The sequence below is a fragment of the Canis aureus genome, chromosome 33 (genome assembly GCF_053574225.1).
Source record: "Canis aureus isolate CA01 chromosome 33, VMU_Caureus_v.1.0, whole genome shotgun sequence".
In the NCBI taxonomy this organism is placed as follows: domain Eukaryota; kingdom Metazoa; phylum Chordata; class Mammalia; order Carnivora; family Canidae; genus Canis; species Canis aureus.
In genome coordinates this window covers 13445253-13463189 of record NC_135643.1, presented here as the reverse complement: position 1 = coordinate 13463189, position 17937 = coordinate 13445253, and the positions used below count along the sequence as shown (strand labels likewise).

At 35.2% G+C, this 17937-nt stretch overlaps 1 protein-coding gene across 1 annotated transcript in view; it reads right to left on the bottom strand.

Annotated features, from left to right (window-relative positions):
* Positions 1-15306: 15306 nt before the first annotated feature.
* The window catches only part of MMRN1 (multimerin 1), a 73468-nt gene continuing 70837 nt past the window's right edge, over positions 15307-17937 (bottom strand). Inside the window, exons 8-9 of the mRNA XM_077882874.1 lie at positions 17397-17549; positions 15307-16146 (exon numbers count right to left, since the gene is read on the bottom strand). Coding sequence (XP_077739000.1) covers positions 15725-16146; positions 17397-17549 — 575 coding nt within the window. The 3' untranslated portion in view covers positions 15307-15724. The remainder of the gene's footprint in view (positions 16147-17396; positions 17550-17937) is intronic.

Sequence of the window (17937 nt, the reverse complement as noted above, 5' to 3'; positions counted from 1 at the left end):
AATATCCAGCTTTTTCCTCACAGACTGACTGCTTTCCTAGGGGTTAATGACACATTTGCATTTCAGAAGCAGATGGGAAATCCAGAGAACAATACCATTTTCTCTTGGTGCTTTTTTCCCCCCAATATTTGTTTTTCAGATGTATGTGTATACATAAATGTATATACATATATATATATATATGTATATACATGTGACAGAAAAACCATAGTGTCTTGTTAATTCATTGTCAATTTTCACCGTGTTGCTTTTCTTTCTCTCTACCAAAATCAGTAATCCAATAGCACAACTGAGTCAGTCTTAACCTAGTTAATTCTAGCCCCATCCTGCTCTACCTATCTATACTCTTTGTCAGTGGATGTTGGGTTGTTTTAATATGCTTATTCTTTCATGAATAGTCCTTTACTCACAATACTTTTTTACAGTGGTCTACTACTCTGATCTGTGTTTTATCTATACAGAACACTTCACACACCAAATGTGTAGGGTTTTCACACCGAGCAATTCTATATTCTCTGTAGACACCAACTGGGTGTCTTACAATTTAATTCAATTCTGACTAACTACTCAAGGTTAGTGCAGATCCGTAGGTTAAGGGTTCAGTCCCACAAGACTGCCTCCCCGCCTTTAGATGCCAATCACAAGTAATAGGTCCCCAGATTACCTACATTTCTGTCCAACTTGGCTACAAACTGGGGGTCTCTATGACCTCCTCCTTAGACTTGATAATTTGCTATTGTGGCTCACAGAACTCAGGAGAAAAACTCTGCTTACTATTACCAGCTTATTATAAAGGATACAGATGAACAGTCAGATTTTGAGGTACATGGGGTGAGGAATGGAAGGGTCACAAGTGCAGGCGCTTCTGTTTCCAAAAGTTTGGGGTACACCACACTCCCACATGCAGATGTGTTCATCACCCTCGAAACCCTTTGAACCCCTTTGTTTAAGGTTTTAATGAAAGTTTCTATTATCTAGACATGATTGATTTAATCGTTGATCTTTAATGATTAACCCAATCTTCAGCACCTCTTCCCTCCTGGAGGTCAAACAAGTGGAGCTGAAAGTTTCAACCCCTTAATCACATGGTTGATTCCTCTGGCAACCAGCCCTCATCCTGAAGCTTCTTTGTAGGTTCCAGCCATGAGTCAGCTAACTAATATAAACTCAGGTGTGGTTGAACCAGGCTTATGAATAACAAAAGACACTCCTCTCAACCATATCACTCAAGAAATTACAATGGTTTTAGGGACTTTGTGCCAGGAACCTGGGATAAAGACCAAATATTCATTTCTCATTATATCACCCACATCACAAGTGGATTTACCCACTCTGTGAAATACCTAATCAGAACATTTCTGACCTTCTGCTTCAGTGACAGATAACTATATCAAGCATGCAGGAATCCAAGTGGGTTAAGTTTGAATCCTGTGATTTACCTGTAACATAGGCAAGGAACTTCATCATGTAAAAAAAGCTTTAGCAGGACAAAAAAGATAGAAGGAAATCATGAGTGGGAAATTGATTTTAGCACTGGAGTATTTCTGTTCTACACTGGCTTACTCAAGAGATTCTTTAAAACATATTTTCTATAGCTTTGTCCTTAAATTTGTTTCAGGCAAGATTTGAAGAATCTCAAAATATTTGTTTCAAAGAGATGTCTCTTTGAAATTAAGAAAAAAATTTTTGTTAGATAATAAATTGAAGTGGACAGCTCTGAGCAACACTATACTGACACCCAAAAAGTTTGTATCACATCGTATTTACTTCGAGGTTGTTAAATAATTCTTGCCATCATTTTTTAAGTGAAGAATTCCAGAAACGCTACTGGTGAATACTCCAAGACTACTGACCATGTACCAATTGGTATTCTAAATGTTGCATATTAATTATTTCAATCCCTGCACCAAAGCTGGGAGTTACAAATTATTATTATTATTACTTATTTTACAGAAGATAAAACGGAGACTCAGAGAGATTAAGTTACTAACTAAAGGTCACACAGCAAGTAAGTGGCAGAGCCAGGTTTGAGCTAAGCATCCTTGCTTGTGACCATTATGCTTTCTGCCTCTTAAAACCTTTTAATCTGCCTTCCTTTCGTGTCTTTTCCAGCGTGCCAGAGAAGGGCATAAATGTTTTTATCCAACATTTGAAAATTCTTACTTTAGATAGTTCAATCAAGAAAGTTTAGTGAAGGGATTTTACCAATATTGAACCAAACAATTTTTAGTGATATAAAATGATTTCCTTAATTTTCGTGCAATTTTGATGCATTAGAACAGCTTGTGAAGTTGGACAGCTTTAGCTTCTACCTCTTCTATGTGATTTTTTTTGACATTTCTGATTCATATAACACCTAAATAATCTATGAAAACTATAATGATACTGATTATTAAAAAGACAACCATCAAGCTAAAAGTAGATTTTACAAATTTATTCATGTGAAGATTTTGCTTTAGCTTAGCAATGATTTTTTTTCATATTCTTCTATAACTGACCAATTCTTTTATATCCCTGCAAAGTTAAAACATGTCACTAAACATAAACAAAAGTGGTGAATTAATACAGCACCTGAAATTCAACAAATAATTTTCTGTTGTATTTTCTTCTTCCCATATCTTCATTTCCCTAAACACTGATGTGTTAGTTCAGGATGAGGTAACAGGCTATTTCGTTTCAGAATTATAACTGGGGCTCAAGGTGCAAGAACAGCTGGCTGGGGGCCCCAAACAGTTCACCTTGGGCTACTGGCTGCTGACAAAACCCAAATGCAAAGAAAGGAGTGGTGGTAAAACAAGAATGGAATTTAGTTCGGTGAGACCAACCCCGGAAGACAGTGGACTAACGTCTCAAGGAATGTCTCCACAAAGTGTTGAAAATACTTCTAGGTTTATATAAAGAAGGTTTATATATGGATCAAAGGTTGGTGAGTACTTGCAGGTGGGCAGTGAGGGTCAAGTATTTCATTGTCTTGAGGTCAATCGCGTGGGGACTTGCTGACATCAGTGCAGTCCCTATTGCTGGAGGGGGTTGTTTCAGTTCTGTCACAGGATGCTTAGCCTGCCCTGTCTTTTGCCTGAGGTAAGAGATAAACTGGGAAGAAGAATTTAATCAGTTAATAAGTACAGACTATGGTCAAAATAGAGGGAAAGTCTGCTTTCAGATGTATGCAATCCAGCCTGCCGGACTTATCTTTTTATCTGTTTTTTTTCCCTTCAGTTTTTCAATGTCACATGATGCTTGAGCAAGTTTTCTCTGGTGACATCTGGTGGCATTTTTTGCCCTATTCATTTTCACTAGCTTTCTTATTCTACTAATTCTATTCATTTTGTTACTTTTCTTTTTCTTTGTTAAAACTCAAATCCAACAATAAGGAGTTATGGAGAGCTTGCTGATCACCTCTACTTTTCTGTGCATCCCCCATTTCCCCTTCACCATCTTCTTCCTAGCATGACCATGCTAGCTGATCAGTTTCTAAGTGCTAGTCATTGTGTTTAATGTTTTACATGCATTGTCATCCACATGAGAATCCTAGTAATAAGTAGGAACTAATTTTTATGGCTATTTGCAAATAAAGAAAATGCACAAAAAAGTTCAAGTCAAATGACCGAAGGCTGGAGTTTGAACACAGTCCATCCTCGCTCTTCAGATCCCCCATCCTTTATAGATTGCCTCTCACATAAACCATGTGTGACCTTTGGGTTTGACCAACTGACAGCTGATTTTGATGCTGGCAGGCCAGTTCCAAGAACCCAGAGGGGATCCAGCATGACCAGCCAAGAGAGTCCAAAGCTTTGAGCAGGATGGAAATCAAATGAGCTGAGAGGAAGTGGGAGCCAAGTTTATTAAAGATGTAGAGAGGGGGATCTCTGGGTGGCTCAGCGGTTTGGCGCCTGCCTTTGGCCTGGGGCGCGGTCCTGGAGTCCCGGGATCAAGTCCCACATCAGGCTCCCTGCATGGAGCCTGCTTCTCCCTATGCCTGTGTCTCTGCCTCTTTCTCCCCCTATGTCTATCATGAATAAATAAATAAAATCTTTAAAAAAAAAAGATGTAGAGAGAGTGTAGATGTGAACAAGAGTGTCTGGAAGACTTAGAAAGGAAAGAAGAGTAAGTCTCTTCTTTGCTCAGGGTCTGGGTTTTTTATTGAGGGTGGTGGTCTAGTGCACCCTTCTTGTCAGGCATCCAGGAACAAAGACAAGTGTTTAGGTGTTCTCCATAAGTCACTTGTACCCTGGAGGCAGGGGTCCTGATGAGTCAGTGGTCTTGGAAGACGTGTATGGTGACTCTGCCTAGTCACTCCTTAGATGTTATCTATTGTTCTGGAAGACTCCAAAAAATCATTAAATTTTTGACCTTTACGTGGAGAACATAATTTATTGTATAAGGCGTGTGGTGGCAGGGGTGTAGAACCTAGTAAGAATAGAAGTAGGAAAAGGAGCAAAAAAAGTGGATTTTTAGGGGACTCCTTTAGTTTCCCTGTCTCAATTTCTGGCCTTGTTAGGAAAGGAACACCTGATTTTCTTGGCACCTAAATCTGTGATTAATCTGGTCAGAGAATTTGACATAAGGTAAGAAATAATGAAATAAAAACTTTTAGCAACACACAAATAGTCAAACTGTAGTATATAAATGATTCTTATAGCCTTCTATTTGGATTTGATCCAGTTCCATGGATTTAATTTAATTGCTACACTGAACAGAGGATTACAGGGAACTGCAGTTATAGGGAAAGGTAGTTTTTATGAACATTTAATATGACTTTTACTATATCACACACCTGTATATATAAATCAAGCAATTTTTATGACACCTTTCTGTGGAGGTAATTTTAGTTACTCTCTTAGGCAACATGACATATTTGTGCACAACGAAAACATATGTCCTATGAACACTTCACTCATACATTTATTTTTCAAGTCAAGCATTCAGTAAACAAATAGTAAACAAATGCCTGCTATATGTTGGCCACTGGGCTGAACCTTGTGAATATTGCAAACATCAAGAAAAACAAAAAATAACAAAGAAGTAGGTATTGCAGATTTCTGATTCTGGGATTCTTTTTCTTCCCTCCTCCCCTTTTAAAAAAAAATTCTTCAGTAGCTATGCTGAATATAAATACTAAATACCAGTGTTTCTTTGTCATGAAAAGCAGTATGTATAGGGTTTCAGAAATCTTTTCTTTTTAAAAATTTCAGTCATTTGCAAAGTAGCTTTGATTATTTAGAGAGGTCTATAAATTATCCTTTATTCAAAATGTCTATGATTTTAATCATGTTATTTTAATTGCAATAGGTTGTAAATTTGCAATAAAATAACAAGAAGGGAGGCTGTAACAGATGTCCTGTCAGCACATGTGATTTCATCGGAGACAATCAAGCATTCATCATGCTTAATCTTCATCAATTGAAATGTCCTGATTTTCAGTAATGTGAGCTCTGTACACTCAAAGGCTTCTGATACTTAGGAATAAATTTTTTGACTGGGACTTTTTTTTTTTTTTTTTTTTGTATAATGGCTAATTTACCCCAAGGACTTCTTTATTCACCATTATAAATATTTTTTTTTTTAGGGGAGCCTAGGTGGCTCAGTGTGTTAGGCATGGGACACTTGGTTTTTCAGCTCAAGTCATGATCTCAGGGTCCTGAGATCTAGCCCCAAGTGGGGCTCCTGGCTCAGCAAAGAGGGTGCTTCCTCTCTCTCTCCCTCTGCCCCTCCCCTGCTTGTGTGCACACATGTGCATGTGCTCTCTCTAGGAAATGAATAAATAAATAAATCTTTAAAAATAAATAAATGATTTTATTTAGTTGTGTATTATGTTCATATTACTTGATTAAAAGGTAGCTATTGTTTTTTATAGATAGAATCTTTGTTTTTGTTGCTCAAAACAAAAAAGTTTTGTTTGTTTTTTGCACATGGCAGATATTTCACCTACAGAAGTAAAATATCATCTATTCTTAAACTAGATACAATTTGTAAATAATGATGTTAAATTATTTCTTTGAGATATACTGCTCAGATAGCAGTTTATTTAGATAGCTATAGAATCCTATGAGCAGCACATTAGCAGTGATACCTTCATAAAGAAAATACAGGTAGGGCTGCTTCAGTACTGTATACAACGAAAATAAATTTCATTGAAAACACAGTACTTCCTGGGATTTTGAATTATTATTGGACCTTAGAAAAAATGGGGTAAAAATAAACATGGCAAAATGAACATCAAGGTTTTATAATCTATCCATTCTTTAGATAATGCTTTGTGGGAAAGTGTGTAAGCAATGCAGAGTGGAAAGGAAAAAGGACAGGAGGGAGCAGAAAAGAGAACGAAAAAGAAGAGGAATACAGAGATAAGCAGAGAAAATACAGTCAGATCAACAAGATAAACAAGAGGGGAAGAGAGGAGAAGGAGAGGCAGGGAGGAAGGGCAAAGGGGAAGGAGAAAGAGGAGAAAGGAGTCACAAAAGAAGCAGTCATGAAAGTTAAAGACCAAAGCTTTTCCTTTCCAGAGCAAGGCCAGACATTCTCTGCGGACGTTCAGAGGCTCACGTAGAGAATCAAGCTGTTGGGTAATGGAAAGGTGATATCCTGCCTTGAGGCTTGCTTTCATAGAAAAGAGTGGATGTGTGTGTGGGGGGCAGAAATGAATAAAAGTTCCTGCCAATGGGACCTGGGGAGAGGCAGTTAGGTCTTGGCTAGTTCTCAGGTACTGTGTTTGCCCTTTGTCTGCACCTAGAAGCTTCCCGGTGACTGGGTAAATGCAGTGGTTTGAGAGGCTCCTGAGGAAAGACAGGGAGAGTGAATCTAGAGGTCCTAGTAAGATGTAAAGTGGGCAGAAGTGGAACAGAATCACTCTTATTTCTTTGCTTTTTCCAACCAAAGGCTTGGAAAACAAAGTAGTGTAACTTCCAGAATGTCTTTCCATTCAACCTGAAAAATTGTCATTTTAATCTTGGATGGTGTTCTGTCTCAGGAAGGGAAAATCAGAAGAATGTGCCTCTGATACTTGTTCTGAGATTTTATAAAAACCTCCCCTTCCAAGCTCCACTCCCACAGTTATTTATTTCAATGTTTGTTTACAAGCATTCTCTCCTTTTTCCAAAAGAGATGCAGGTGAAATTGATGAAATTTTAGTTCAGGTGGAAGTTTTCTCTTTTAAGAGCTGTTTTGGAGAGAGAGAAATATGTATTATTACAACCATTTTCTTTCCTTTTTTAAAATTTTATTTATTTATTCATGAGAGACACAGAGACAGAGAGAGGCAGAGACACAGGCAGAGGGAGAAGCGGGCTCCACCTAGGGAGCCTGACATGGGACTCGATCCCAGGTTTCCAGGATCACGCCCTGAGCTGAAGGCGGCGCTAAACCTCCGGGCTGCCCTAGAACCATTTTCTGATCAATTTTTATGCTGAACCTACTTTATATTAATGGAAATCTGAATTCAGTGTATATTCATTTTAAAGCCGCTACTCTAAGAAATTAAAAAAAAAATTCTATAGCATTTTCTTCACTTAGAGCTCAGAAAACATAAAAAAATCTAAATTTGCTTACTTTCTACATTTATTCAGCAGCAATGCCTGTGTAGAAACTTAGCAATTCCATTACTGGAGCTTAAGCTCTATTTATTAAAAAATGTACCCCCTTTCCCCATTTATGACTTTTATTTTAACTTACAGAGCTGCTTCATAGGACTTCAAGAAGTATGCTGAACAACATATGATAATCATGTTATCTTGGGATTCTACTAAAAGAATATGTGTGGGGTGTTAAGTTTCTCTCTTGTTAGACAATTTGTCTGACAATTCGCCATATTTAAAGAAACAAGGGAAGGAAAAATAAGAACACATTAACCACAAAGAATCTTGGGATTTAGGGAGTAATCTGTGTTCCTTTCCTTCCTAGTTTGTGGGGCTATTGTTACAATTACACAGACTAGCATTCCCCAAAGTCAAAAGGCCAATATGTCTTAAAAAATTTTCAAGACAAATTCACAAGATTTCAAAATGGCAGCTGGGGGGTAAGTAGAGGCAGTAATTTCCTTATCATAAATTTCTTCTGGGGGCCCCTGGGTTGAACATAAGATTCTTTTTGTTCATGGGTTGTGGGTTGGAACCCCATGTCAGGCTTCGAGTTCTGCTCCTCCCTCCACTCACTCTCTCACTCTCTCACTCTCACTCTCACTCTCTCTCAAATAAATAAATAAATCTTTAAAAAAAAATCAAAAAATTTCCTCTGCTAGTCTTCTATGTTATCTGGGCCAGAGAGAAGTTGATGAAGTGATAGCAGTATTTTACAACTCAGTTGCTTTTCACTCTTTATCTATCTCTCACCACTGACCAATTTGGCTCTTTTTTTTTTTTTTTTTTTCCCAATTTGGCTCTTGGTTTTTCTTTTTCCTTCTTCCTGCCTTTCTCCTCTCATTGACACTCACCTCCTCCCACTCTTCTTCCTCTTTCTCCTCCTTATTTCTGATTTGTTCTTTTTTCTTCTTCTTCTTCATATCTCTGCTATTTTCTGACAGCTACCAGAAGCAAAAGGGAAAGAAAATACATAGGAGTTTTCTCCCTGAAGTTTGCATTGCTTTTGACTTTGTAATTGTAGGGGGAAATGATGTTATAACTTGTAAACTGTAGTGATGTAAGAGAGATTAGTAACTTGAGGTCTTGTGTACCTCAAAAAGAAAATGGCAGACCAAATTCTGCCTAATTCTTTACTCTTTTTTTTTTTTTTTTTAATTCTTTACTCTTGAAAGTGATAATTTCCCCTGAGGTGGTAACTGGCCCTATTGCAAATAGTTGTCTCACAAGGTCACTTGCCAAGATAATTTTTCCACTGGTGTGAAAAAGATGTATCTTGTTGTCAAAACTACATGAATATATTAAGGTTACATCTGGAGCATGTAGTAGCTATTTGCTACATCCCAGAATGAGAGCATTTCAAGAAAATTTCATGTTGTCATCATAGACCTAAAACTTCTAACAAAGATAACATTAGCCAAATACAGATGTCACCTTTTAATTTTCTAGATTAAAAAAGAAGAAAAATTGGAATAGTTTTGGGATTGATGATTACAAATTCAAGTAGGTCTCCATTAGTCTGAGTAAATTAATTTTCCTAGAAAATTTTCTAAATTTCTAAAATTTAATTTAATGAATTTAAAGTATTTCATTCTTTCCACAACCTCAGCACATTCTGTGCATTTACTAATATCAATGACCTTCCACTAGCTGCAGTGCCAAGAACATTATCAATAGGCCTCAAGGAATTTTCAGAGGCTATATAGGCATCTTAGTCTGTCCATTTTTCAGAACAGACTGCAAAATCAGTTTTCAGATAAATCAGTTTTCAGATATCAATATTGCTCTATAATATCTACAATGTATTAATATTTTATGGTACTCAAGAATGTCTTTAGGTTATATGGTGTTGTTGTTTTCCCAAACATGTTCTACTTTGCATATGAGAAGCCAAAATGATACAGAAATGCTGTGATCATTTTTGGTTATTACTTCCATTCATTGCAGAGGGTAGAGTTCAGAGTTTGCTGTGAATGTGGAGACAGCTGCGTTATGGACTAAAACCCACTGATGACCTCTTAGTGTGCTGACGATCTAAAGGAAATAACATTAGAGCATATGAAATAGAATCCTGATTCAAAAGATTTAATGACAAGATTCAGAAAGGACAAGGAAAGTCACATTAAAAAGACACGTGATCTCTGGAGGGTCTTTTAAATTTCATCTACAGAATAATTTCCACACTATTTAGCTGGCTCCTCAGCAGGATTAAAGAGATCTAAACATATTCGTTAAATAGCAAATCTACAATGATGAGAGAGGGAGTAAGGGATAGTAGGGAATTGAAAGAGAATGAGACTATGGGAGGCATCTCTGTGGGATATTCTCTTAACAGCAAGATAACTCTGTGATAAATCATGAAAATCAGTGCATGTGAATATAATCTATGAAATTAAGGTTAAAAAGTGTTTTTGATGTATATTTGATGTATAAGTAGCCACTATCTTTGTCAAAGTTTAATATTTCTCTTATCATATGTTATCCATCTAGCAACCTCAAATCATTTTTGGAAATGGCTAGGTAATATGAATAAATGAATTTTTCCTATACTTTTTCTGACAAATTACTGTCATCCTAATCTACAGATTTCATAGAGATAAAGAAATAGACATGTGGTTCCCTTTATACAAATTATGCACCATCTAATGATTTAGTGGTAGTGATGGTGGTGGCAAAGATAAATGAGGGTAAGTAAATTAAAAAAAAAAGTTTAGAAAATATTTGTAATCATAACCTGGTAAGAATCTAGTGAGTTAAAAAAAAAAAAAAGAATCTAGTGAGTTATTTTTTCATTAGTTGCTGAAGTAAGCAAAGTAGAGTAGTATTTAAAAAAAACAAAACAAAACAACACCCACCCTCTGGGTAGTGTCATGTAGTATTCTCACCCTTAATTTGAATAATTTGAAACAGTATTTATTTTAATTCAAAAAGTAGAAAACTCAAATAAGTATTTGAAACCAAATTTTTGGATTTAGTTTCAGATACACAGAAAAGACACTGGAAGAAAAACAAAAACAAAAACCAAAACAACTAACTCCCAGATTATGTCATGGAGCATTTTCACTGTGATCTTCAGTGGGCTTGATATGAGTATTTATTTGCATCTAATAGGAAATCACATTACAACCAGAATCTACTATAGAGTGACATTTTTGAACTATGAAAATAACATTTTAAAATATTCTAAATATTACTACATTCAATGCTTGGTAACTGTAAGATGTTTTGACTAAAGCCTTTGACAATTCATGAAGCAATCCATGAAAAGAAGTAATGAAAACTCCAAAATTTGGACTTTTTCCAGAGTTTAGGATTGTTTAATTAGGATGTCAGCCCAGAGAAATGAATGCTACTTTGTTGTTGTTTTCTCTAAACACAAACACAGTATAGCTCATTGAAGATTCTCACTGAGCTGTGATAAAAGCTCTCAAGGGAAGAGGCTTTATAACTCTCCTTGGCTTGTTGATGAAACCTCAGATTTGAAACCACTGGGGCAGCAAACATCTTTGCCTCCGACAAGGGAGATCCACCCAACTAACTGTACAGTCTAAGAGGGCAGCCTTAGCATTCTAGCTTTAATGTGTCCTGCATGCGCCTTGCAAGGATAGAGGACACAGGAACAGTTTGAATAATAAGGAAAATTTTGTTACATTAAAGATCTTTTTTAATGAAGATGAAGAATATTCCTCAACTAGTTTTTTTTTCAACTAGTTTTTAATATGAAAAAGTTGATAGTAAAAAAAAAAGAAAAAGTTGATAGTAGCAGTAATTTTTTTTAAAAGGTTGTCAACACATTTTCTTTAGACTTGAATGAAAAGTATGTGATCAAAACTTTAAGTTTTATAAATATATATTATAATTTATATATGAGATAAATATATATTTATGTTAAATATATTAGATCAATGAAAATTTTAAGTTTTATGACTGAATGCATATATAATATTAATACAAATATATTTATAAATAACACAATTATATATAATGCAACTGAGCTTCTACAAACCAGAAATTAGCCTGGGTGGCTCAGTGGTTTAGCCCCTGCCTTTAGCCTGGGGCGTGATCCTGGAGTCCTGGGATCAAGTCCCTCATCGGGCTCCCTGAATGGAGCCTGCTTCTCCCTCTGCCTGTGTCTCTGCCTCTCTTTCTCTCTCTCTGTGTCTCTCAAGAATAAATAAATAAATAATCTAAAAAAATGGAAATTCATTTGATTCAGTAAACTTAAACTTTGAAACAGATTTACAATGACAAAGAAAATCCCCTCTAAGGAGATTAAATAGGCTAGTCAACCGAAAATCAAGATGGCTTATATTAATAAATTTAAATTGTTATTTCTTAATGCTCAAATGATACTAGCTCATTCTTCCAAAAGAAGAGTTTTGACTGCTACAAAAGAATAAGGAAGAACAACTTAGGCACACCTGGCTTTGAATATGAACTTTTTCAATTCCTGGAGTGACACAAAGGAGGCAATGGGAGCTTGGTCACAGATGCAGAAAAAAAGAGGGGATTGTTATTAAAGATACATTTCCCATCCTTACAGAGCTACTTATGATTTCAGTGGTAATAAATGTCAGCATGAGTCTGGATAATGTATTTCAAATGCAGCATCTGTCTGTACTGATCTATTTGATATTTATTTTTATGTTATTTAAAAATATGATTTATCCTGCCTGTCACAAAGTAGGTATTTATTAAATAATTGATTAAGGAATGGATATGAGATTGTCATCAGTAACTAGAGTCCAACTATACTTCAGGAGCTTGCTGGGCAGGAGGATCTGGCACTAGAGAAGGGCTCCAGAATTTAACTACAAAATAATATCCATTAAGTTGCTGTCTCCATAGGAGAAATCAAGAAAACCCCAGTGCTGTATTTTTTACACATGGATAAGTATGGTCATGACAATTAGAAATACATTATATTGGGTGGATTTAAAAAAAAATAGCCAAACAAGATCACAGCAACTTAAAAGTTGCTACAATGTCTCTTTGCTATTGGTAGCAATTTGTCATATGTATATTTCTAAAATATGTATAAAAATAAAGAATTATATTAATAATTAAAATTCCAAACACCAAAGCATCATTTAATGCTAAATGTTCTTAATTATCTAATTAAAAAATCAATTAACTAAATTGTGCATGGCAGTGTCAAATATTGTCAAATGGTTTACTTCTGTTCTGCTAATATATTTTTTAAGATTCCATTCATTTATTTATTTGAGAGAGAGAAAGAGAGCTTGCAAGTGCAGGGAGGAGCAGACAGAGAGAATCTTCAAGCAGAATCCCCACTGAGTGCAGAGCCCAATGCAGGGCTTGATCCCAGGACCCTGAGATCATGACTTAGACCAAAACCAAGAATCAGATGCTGACCCAACTGAGCCACCCAGGCACCCTTGTTCTGTTAATATTAAAGTACATTTAAAAAAATAAAGTACATTGAAGTCTTTGGAATCTATATTGAAAGTACGTTTGTAAGACAAAAATTGTTTCATCTATGAGTACTTGAAGAAATACAATGAAAACCATTTTAGATTGTGATGCAATTTTAGGCAAGGACTAAAGAAACTATCAAAACTTTCTAAATATTTTTGAAAATGGCACATTAAAAAAAAAAAGAAAATGGCACATTTACGCAAAATGGAACAGAAATTGCATGTCACCAATAGATAGATAGATACTTACCAGTATCTAGCTCACGTAATTCCTTGGTAGCCTGAGTCTCTTACCTTGTGAGGCTCTATAAGCTATTTCGGCTCAAAATGAGACATGTTGATGGGCAATACTAAAGTTAAGGACACTTAAGTTGTATATTTCGAAGTTGCTTAGAGTGTAATTCTTAAAATTTCTCATCACTAATATATATATATGTATATACACACACACACACTCGTTATAACTGTGTGAGGTGATAAGCATTAATTAAATTTATTGGGTAATCATTTTGCAATATGTACATGTGCCAATTCATCATATAGTGTACCTAAAACTAATACAAAATTATATGTCTATTATATCTTAATTTAAAAAAAACTCACTCCATAAAAAAGTGATATATACATATATATATATATATATATATATTAGTGATGAGAAATTTTAAGAATTACACTATCTATTGGTGACTTGCAATTTCTGTTCCATTTTGTGTAAATGTGCTATACTTTTCTGCAGGGTGGGCCAAGTTTTATGAAGCTACAGTTTGAAATATTCTCCTACATAATTATTATGAGATTATACATGTTGTTGCATGTTAATTCCTTTTTACTGCTTGGTAGTCTACTGCATAGATACACTAGAGTTTGCTTAACCATTCATCTGCTGCTGGACATGTGGGTGGTACCTAGTTTTTGGCTATCACAAATGAAACTGCAGTGAACATTCATTTACAAACAAGTCTTTGTATGGACATATGCATTCAACTTTCGGCAAATCTGAAATCTTTTCAAGCTTCTGCTATAAGAAAATACCATTTTCACCTAGATTGGCAATATTTTAAAAATTGTCAATTTTGATGAGGGTGTAGAGGGAATAAAGAACACTTTCTCATGGGCAAAATGGGACTTTGGATCGGCACAAACTTTTCATGGGCAATTTGATAGTACTTATCAAAATTTTAAAAAATGTGTTTATCTTTTATTCCAGAAATTCCCCATAACTTGCTGTAATTACCCTCTGTGTATCTCTGTTTCCTGGTAGTGGAAAGACAATAACACTTAATATGTATCTCATAGGTTTAATATGTAATTCATAGGATTATAGTGAACATTAAATAAATTAATTCATGAAAAATGCTTGCCATGCCAAAATTCTTTTCCATTATTATTTTTACTATTACTTATAGGAACCTATTCTTCAGAAATACTTTATCAAATATGTAAGAAATGTACCTTTAAGGGTGTCCACTACAACAATATTGTTATAATAAAACACTATAGAAATGCCTGAGAGGCTCAAGGGTTAAGCATCTGCCTTTGGCTCAAGTCGTGATCCCAGGGTCCTGGGATCCGGTCCCCGTATCAGGCTCCCCACAGGGAGCCTGCTTCTCTTTCTGTCTGTGCCTCTCATGAATAAATAAAGTCCTAAAAAAGGCACTATAAACAATCTAAAAAGATTATTACATAAATTGTGGTATATCTGTTGGAGGCAATATAGACAAAGTGTGACAGCTGGCCCTGGAGGAGACCTGGCCTGGTTCTCAATCCTGCCTCAGTCCTAGCTAGTTGTGGAGCTTGGTCCATTCCTTAATCTCTCAAAGTTTCAGTTTCTTCATCTGTAAAAATGATAATACTAATATCCTCTTTATAAGAGTTTTTGTGCAGAATGAATGAGACATCACAGGTAAGCTCTTTAGAAGAGAATCAGGACATAGTGAACATTCGTAAATCATAGTAATACTTTGGAATGTTATGTGCCCTTTATAAGAATATGAGCAGGCTTGCATGAACTGCCTCGGAAAAATATTCATTAGAGGAAGCCTTTATTTTTTCTCTGGAGATATTGTACAATGGAGGCAATAAAATAGAGATGTAAATGTTTAATTATTTGTCAGTTATTACTTTAATTGGCTTCTTATTATAGGTGGATAACAATAGGTAAGCATATTTTAAGTTTCAAGTACAACTTTCTTAATTTTGATTACAAATGAAAATTTAAATATATAAAGTTGATCAACCCAAGAGTGAAGAGTAAAAATCAAAGTTAAAAAAAAAAACAAAAAACAACCCACTCTTTGGTCTTTGAGTAATTTATTTGAATTGTGAATTTAGGAACTATAAACAAAAGGTAAACATTTTATTGGAAAGACTACTGTGACCAACACAATTGAATGATTGCCATTTAATCATATTACATTACAATAAAGTGACTTAACACAAGAGAATAAAAGTCGTTATGTTATTAAATGCACTTCATTGTCTCTGCCACTAAATCTCTTTAGGAGCAAGAACTTCTTTATATACAGGTTATCCACAAGATACTCAAATAATTTTATGACATAAACAAACTTATGGCCTCGTTCAGATTAAAAAAGAAGTTAATTTTCATTTCATGTAGAAAAGCCAAAAACAGAGCAGATGTGCATGCAAAGATAAGTAAAAACACTGGTTCCTTCTCAGTAAAGGTGATAGTCTGTCTTTCATACTAATTTATGTACGGTATAATAAGTAACCACTAAATGTAGTAGCAGGCGGAAATTTGGCTGGAATTGTTCCTTTTACAAGTCGCAACCACACTTCCTGCCCATAATTTAATTCTAATAAGGCATCCCCAGTTAAAACCCTGTCACAGCGTATTTCACTGTTAATATTTTCTGATTCAAATGCAAGCTTGTCTATTCCATCAACCACTAAAAATCCAGAGATATGGGCACTAAATGACTCAATGGTATACTTAAACACATACACCCCAAGATAAGGAATTCTGAATTTTCCAGTTCTTGGAGTATAGGAAGCTCCATAATTGACATCCAAGTTATTAAATAGGATAGGACCAGGTATTGTCATTCCATATGTGTGAGATGCAAAAAATGCTACCATCGGTGCATATCTGTATGATCCTTGGGAAAAATCTGTTGGAGGAAAAAAATGGAGTCAGGTTTCATGTATTTTTTTTTATCATGTTTTGTCTTTCTTCACTTCTTTAGCATTTTATTTCAGTTATAAAAAGGGTTATCAGAAGGAAAACAGATCATTCATCAGTTTTAACAAGGGTATAGGTGTCTGGATTCTTGCCTCTTCTTTTGGCTGAATTACCTGAAATCATTTGCTCTCTGTGAGCCTCAGTTTCTCTATTTCTGTCAAGATAGAATGATAATAGCGCTTGATACATCTCTCATGGAAATGCCTCAAAGATTAATTTGCATGTTGCTTTGATCTCTCCAGAGATAAAGGAATTCAAAGCGCTCTATGATTATTATGGTATGCCAGAGTGTTTTAAAGCCCCTTGCAGGAATTGAAGCTGACATGATGCAGAAACAATTTTTCCAGCACCTTGTCAAACAGTTCCTAGAGGCTAAAACGGAAACCAAACCAAGTCATACGTACTATAGAGAAGTAGACAAAAGCAATTTTCCATGTAATTAATGCCAAATGTACTTACAAAGGCTGAAATTTAAATAATAGGCCAAAAATTTTACTCTTTGCTATGCAGTGTATTATTAAGAAAAGCCTGATTTGGAATATGTTTTTGCAGTCAATAAAGAAAATATATTTTAAATGTGGCACATATTTTCTTATATAGAAATCAGAAATGGTACACTCTTTAAGCTAGTTTATAACAAGCAATATTTATGAAGGGAAATGGACAAAAAAAGTATTTTGTCCTACTCAATCCATTTGAGCATGTTCTAAGAGTCCTCACCCAGGCAAAATGACACTATTAGCTTAACATTCATGGAAGACATGCTGCTAATTACTTTTTAAAATCTTCATTTAAATAATCGTATCTGATACAAATCAAAGATATATTTCTTTATCAACTTGTTTCAAAAAGAGTTTATACCAATCAGTTATATATATATATCTATATCTATATATCTATATCTATATATATCTGTATTTTCTTTCAAAATCCACAAGAAAAAAAAAAAAGACTGCTTCTGTCATATCAGTATTGAAAATTTCAACAAGTGTATGGATTTGCCTGACAGACATTTCCACCTGTAAATCATGTGTATTATTCAGTCAATTTCAGAAGTGAAAGGAATTAATCCTCACATGAGTCCAGATAACCAGGTTTCAATATTCATTTGTAAGTATTTTCAGAAAGTGTTTATGTGTAGGATACTGAGCAAATCCAAGGATGCATGTACTTTCATACCTGGAGCTAAAGCATTTTCCTGTACCAGCTTGATAGTGCAGTTGTCGCCAGTGAAAGGATGTCGGCAAGCACAGACAGAGCTAGTTCTTCCATTTATACAGGTGCCCCCGTTTTGGCATGGGGAGCTACTACAGTCTGAATACTCCTCTGTTACTGAAAAAGAACCAAGATAAAAGAGGGTGAGAGTGACCTATTTTCTCGTTGATCTTATGGTTTGCAACAGAACACTGAAAAACACTGAAGTAGAAATAAGAAAAATGGGTCCCCAGGTCCAGGCTGGCTGCCAGCGTAGTCACAGGACTTCATATAAACCTCTTAACTCTCTGAGCTCCTTCTACTGCTTCTTTGAAGTAAGGATCATTTTGTGATATTCAGAATGCGGATAGTCTGTTGCATGTCTTTGTGTGAAAATGTTAAGATTTTGGTCAACTATAGAACAGAAAAGGGTTTCAGACACAGATTTATATATTTTTGGAACTGATACATAATAAAGGTAATATTTCAAAGCACTGGAGAAGAAAAATGTTTATTCAATCCATGG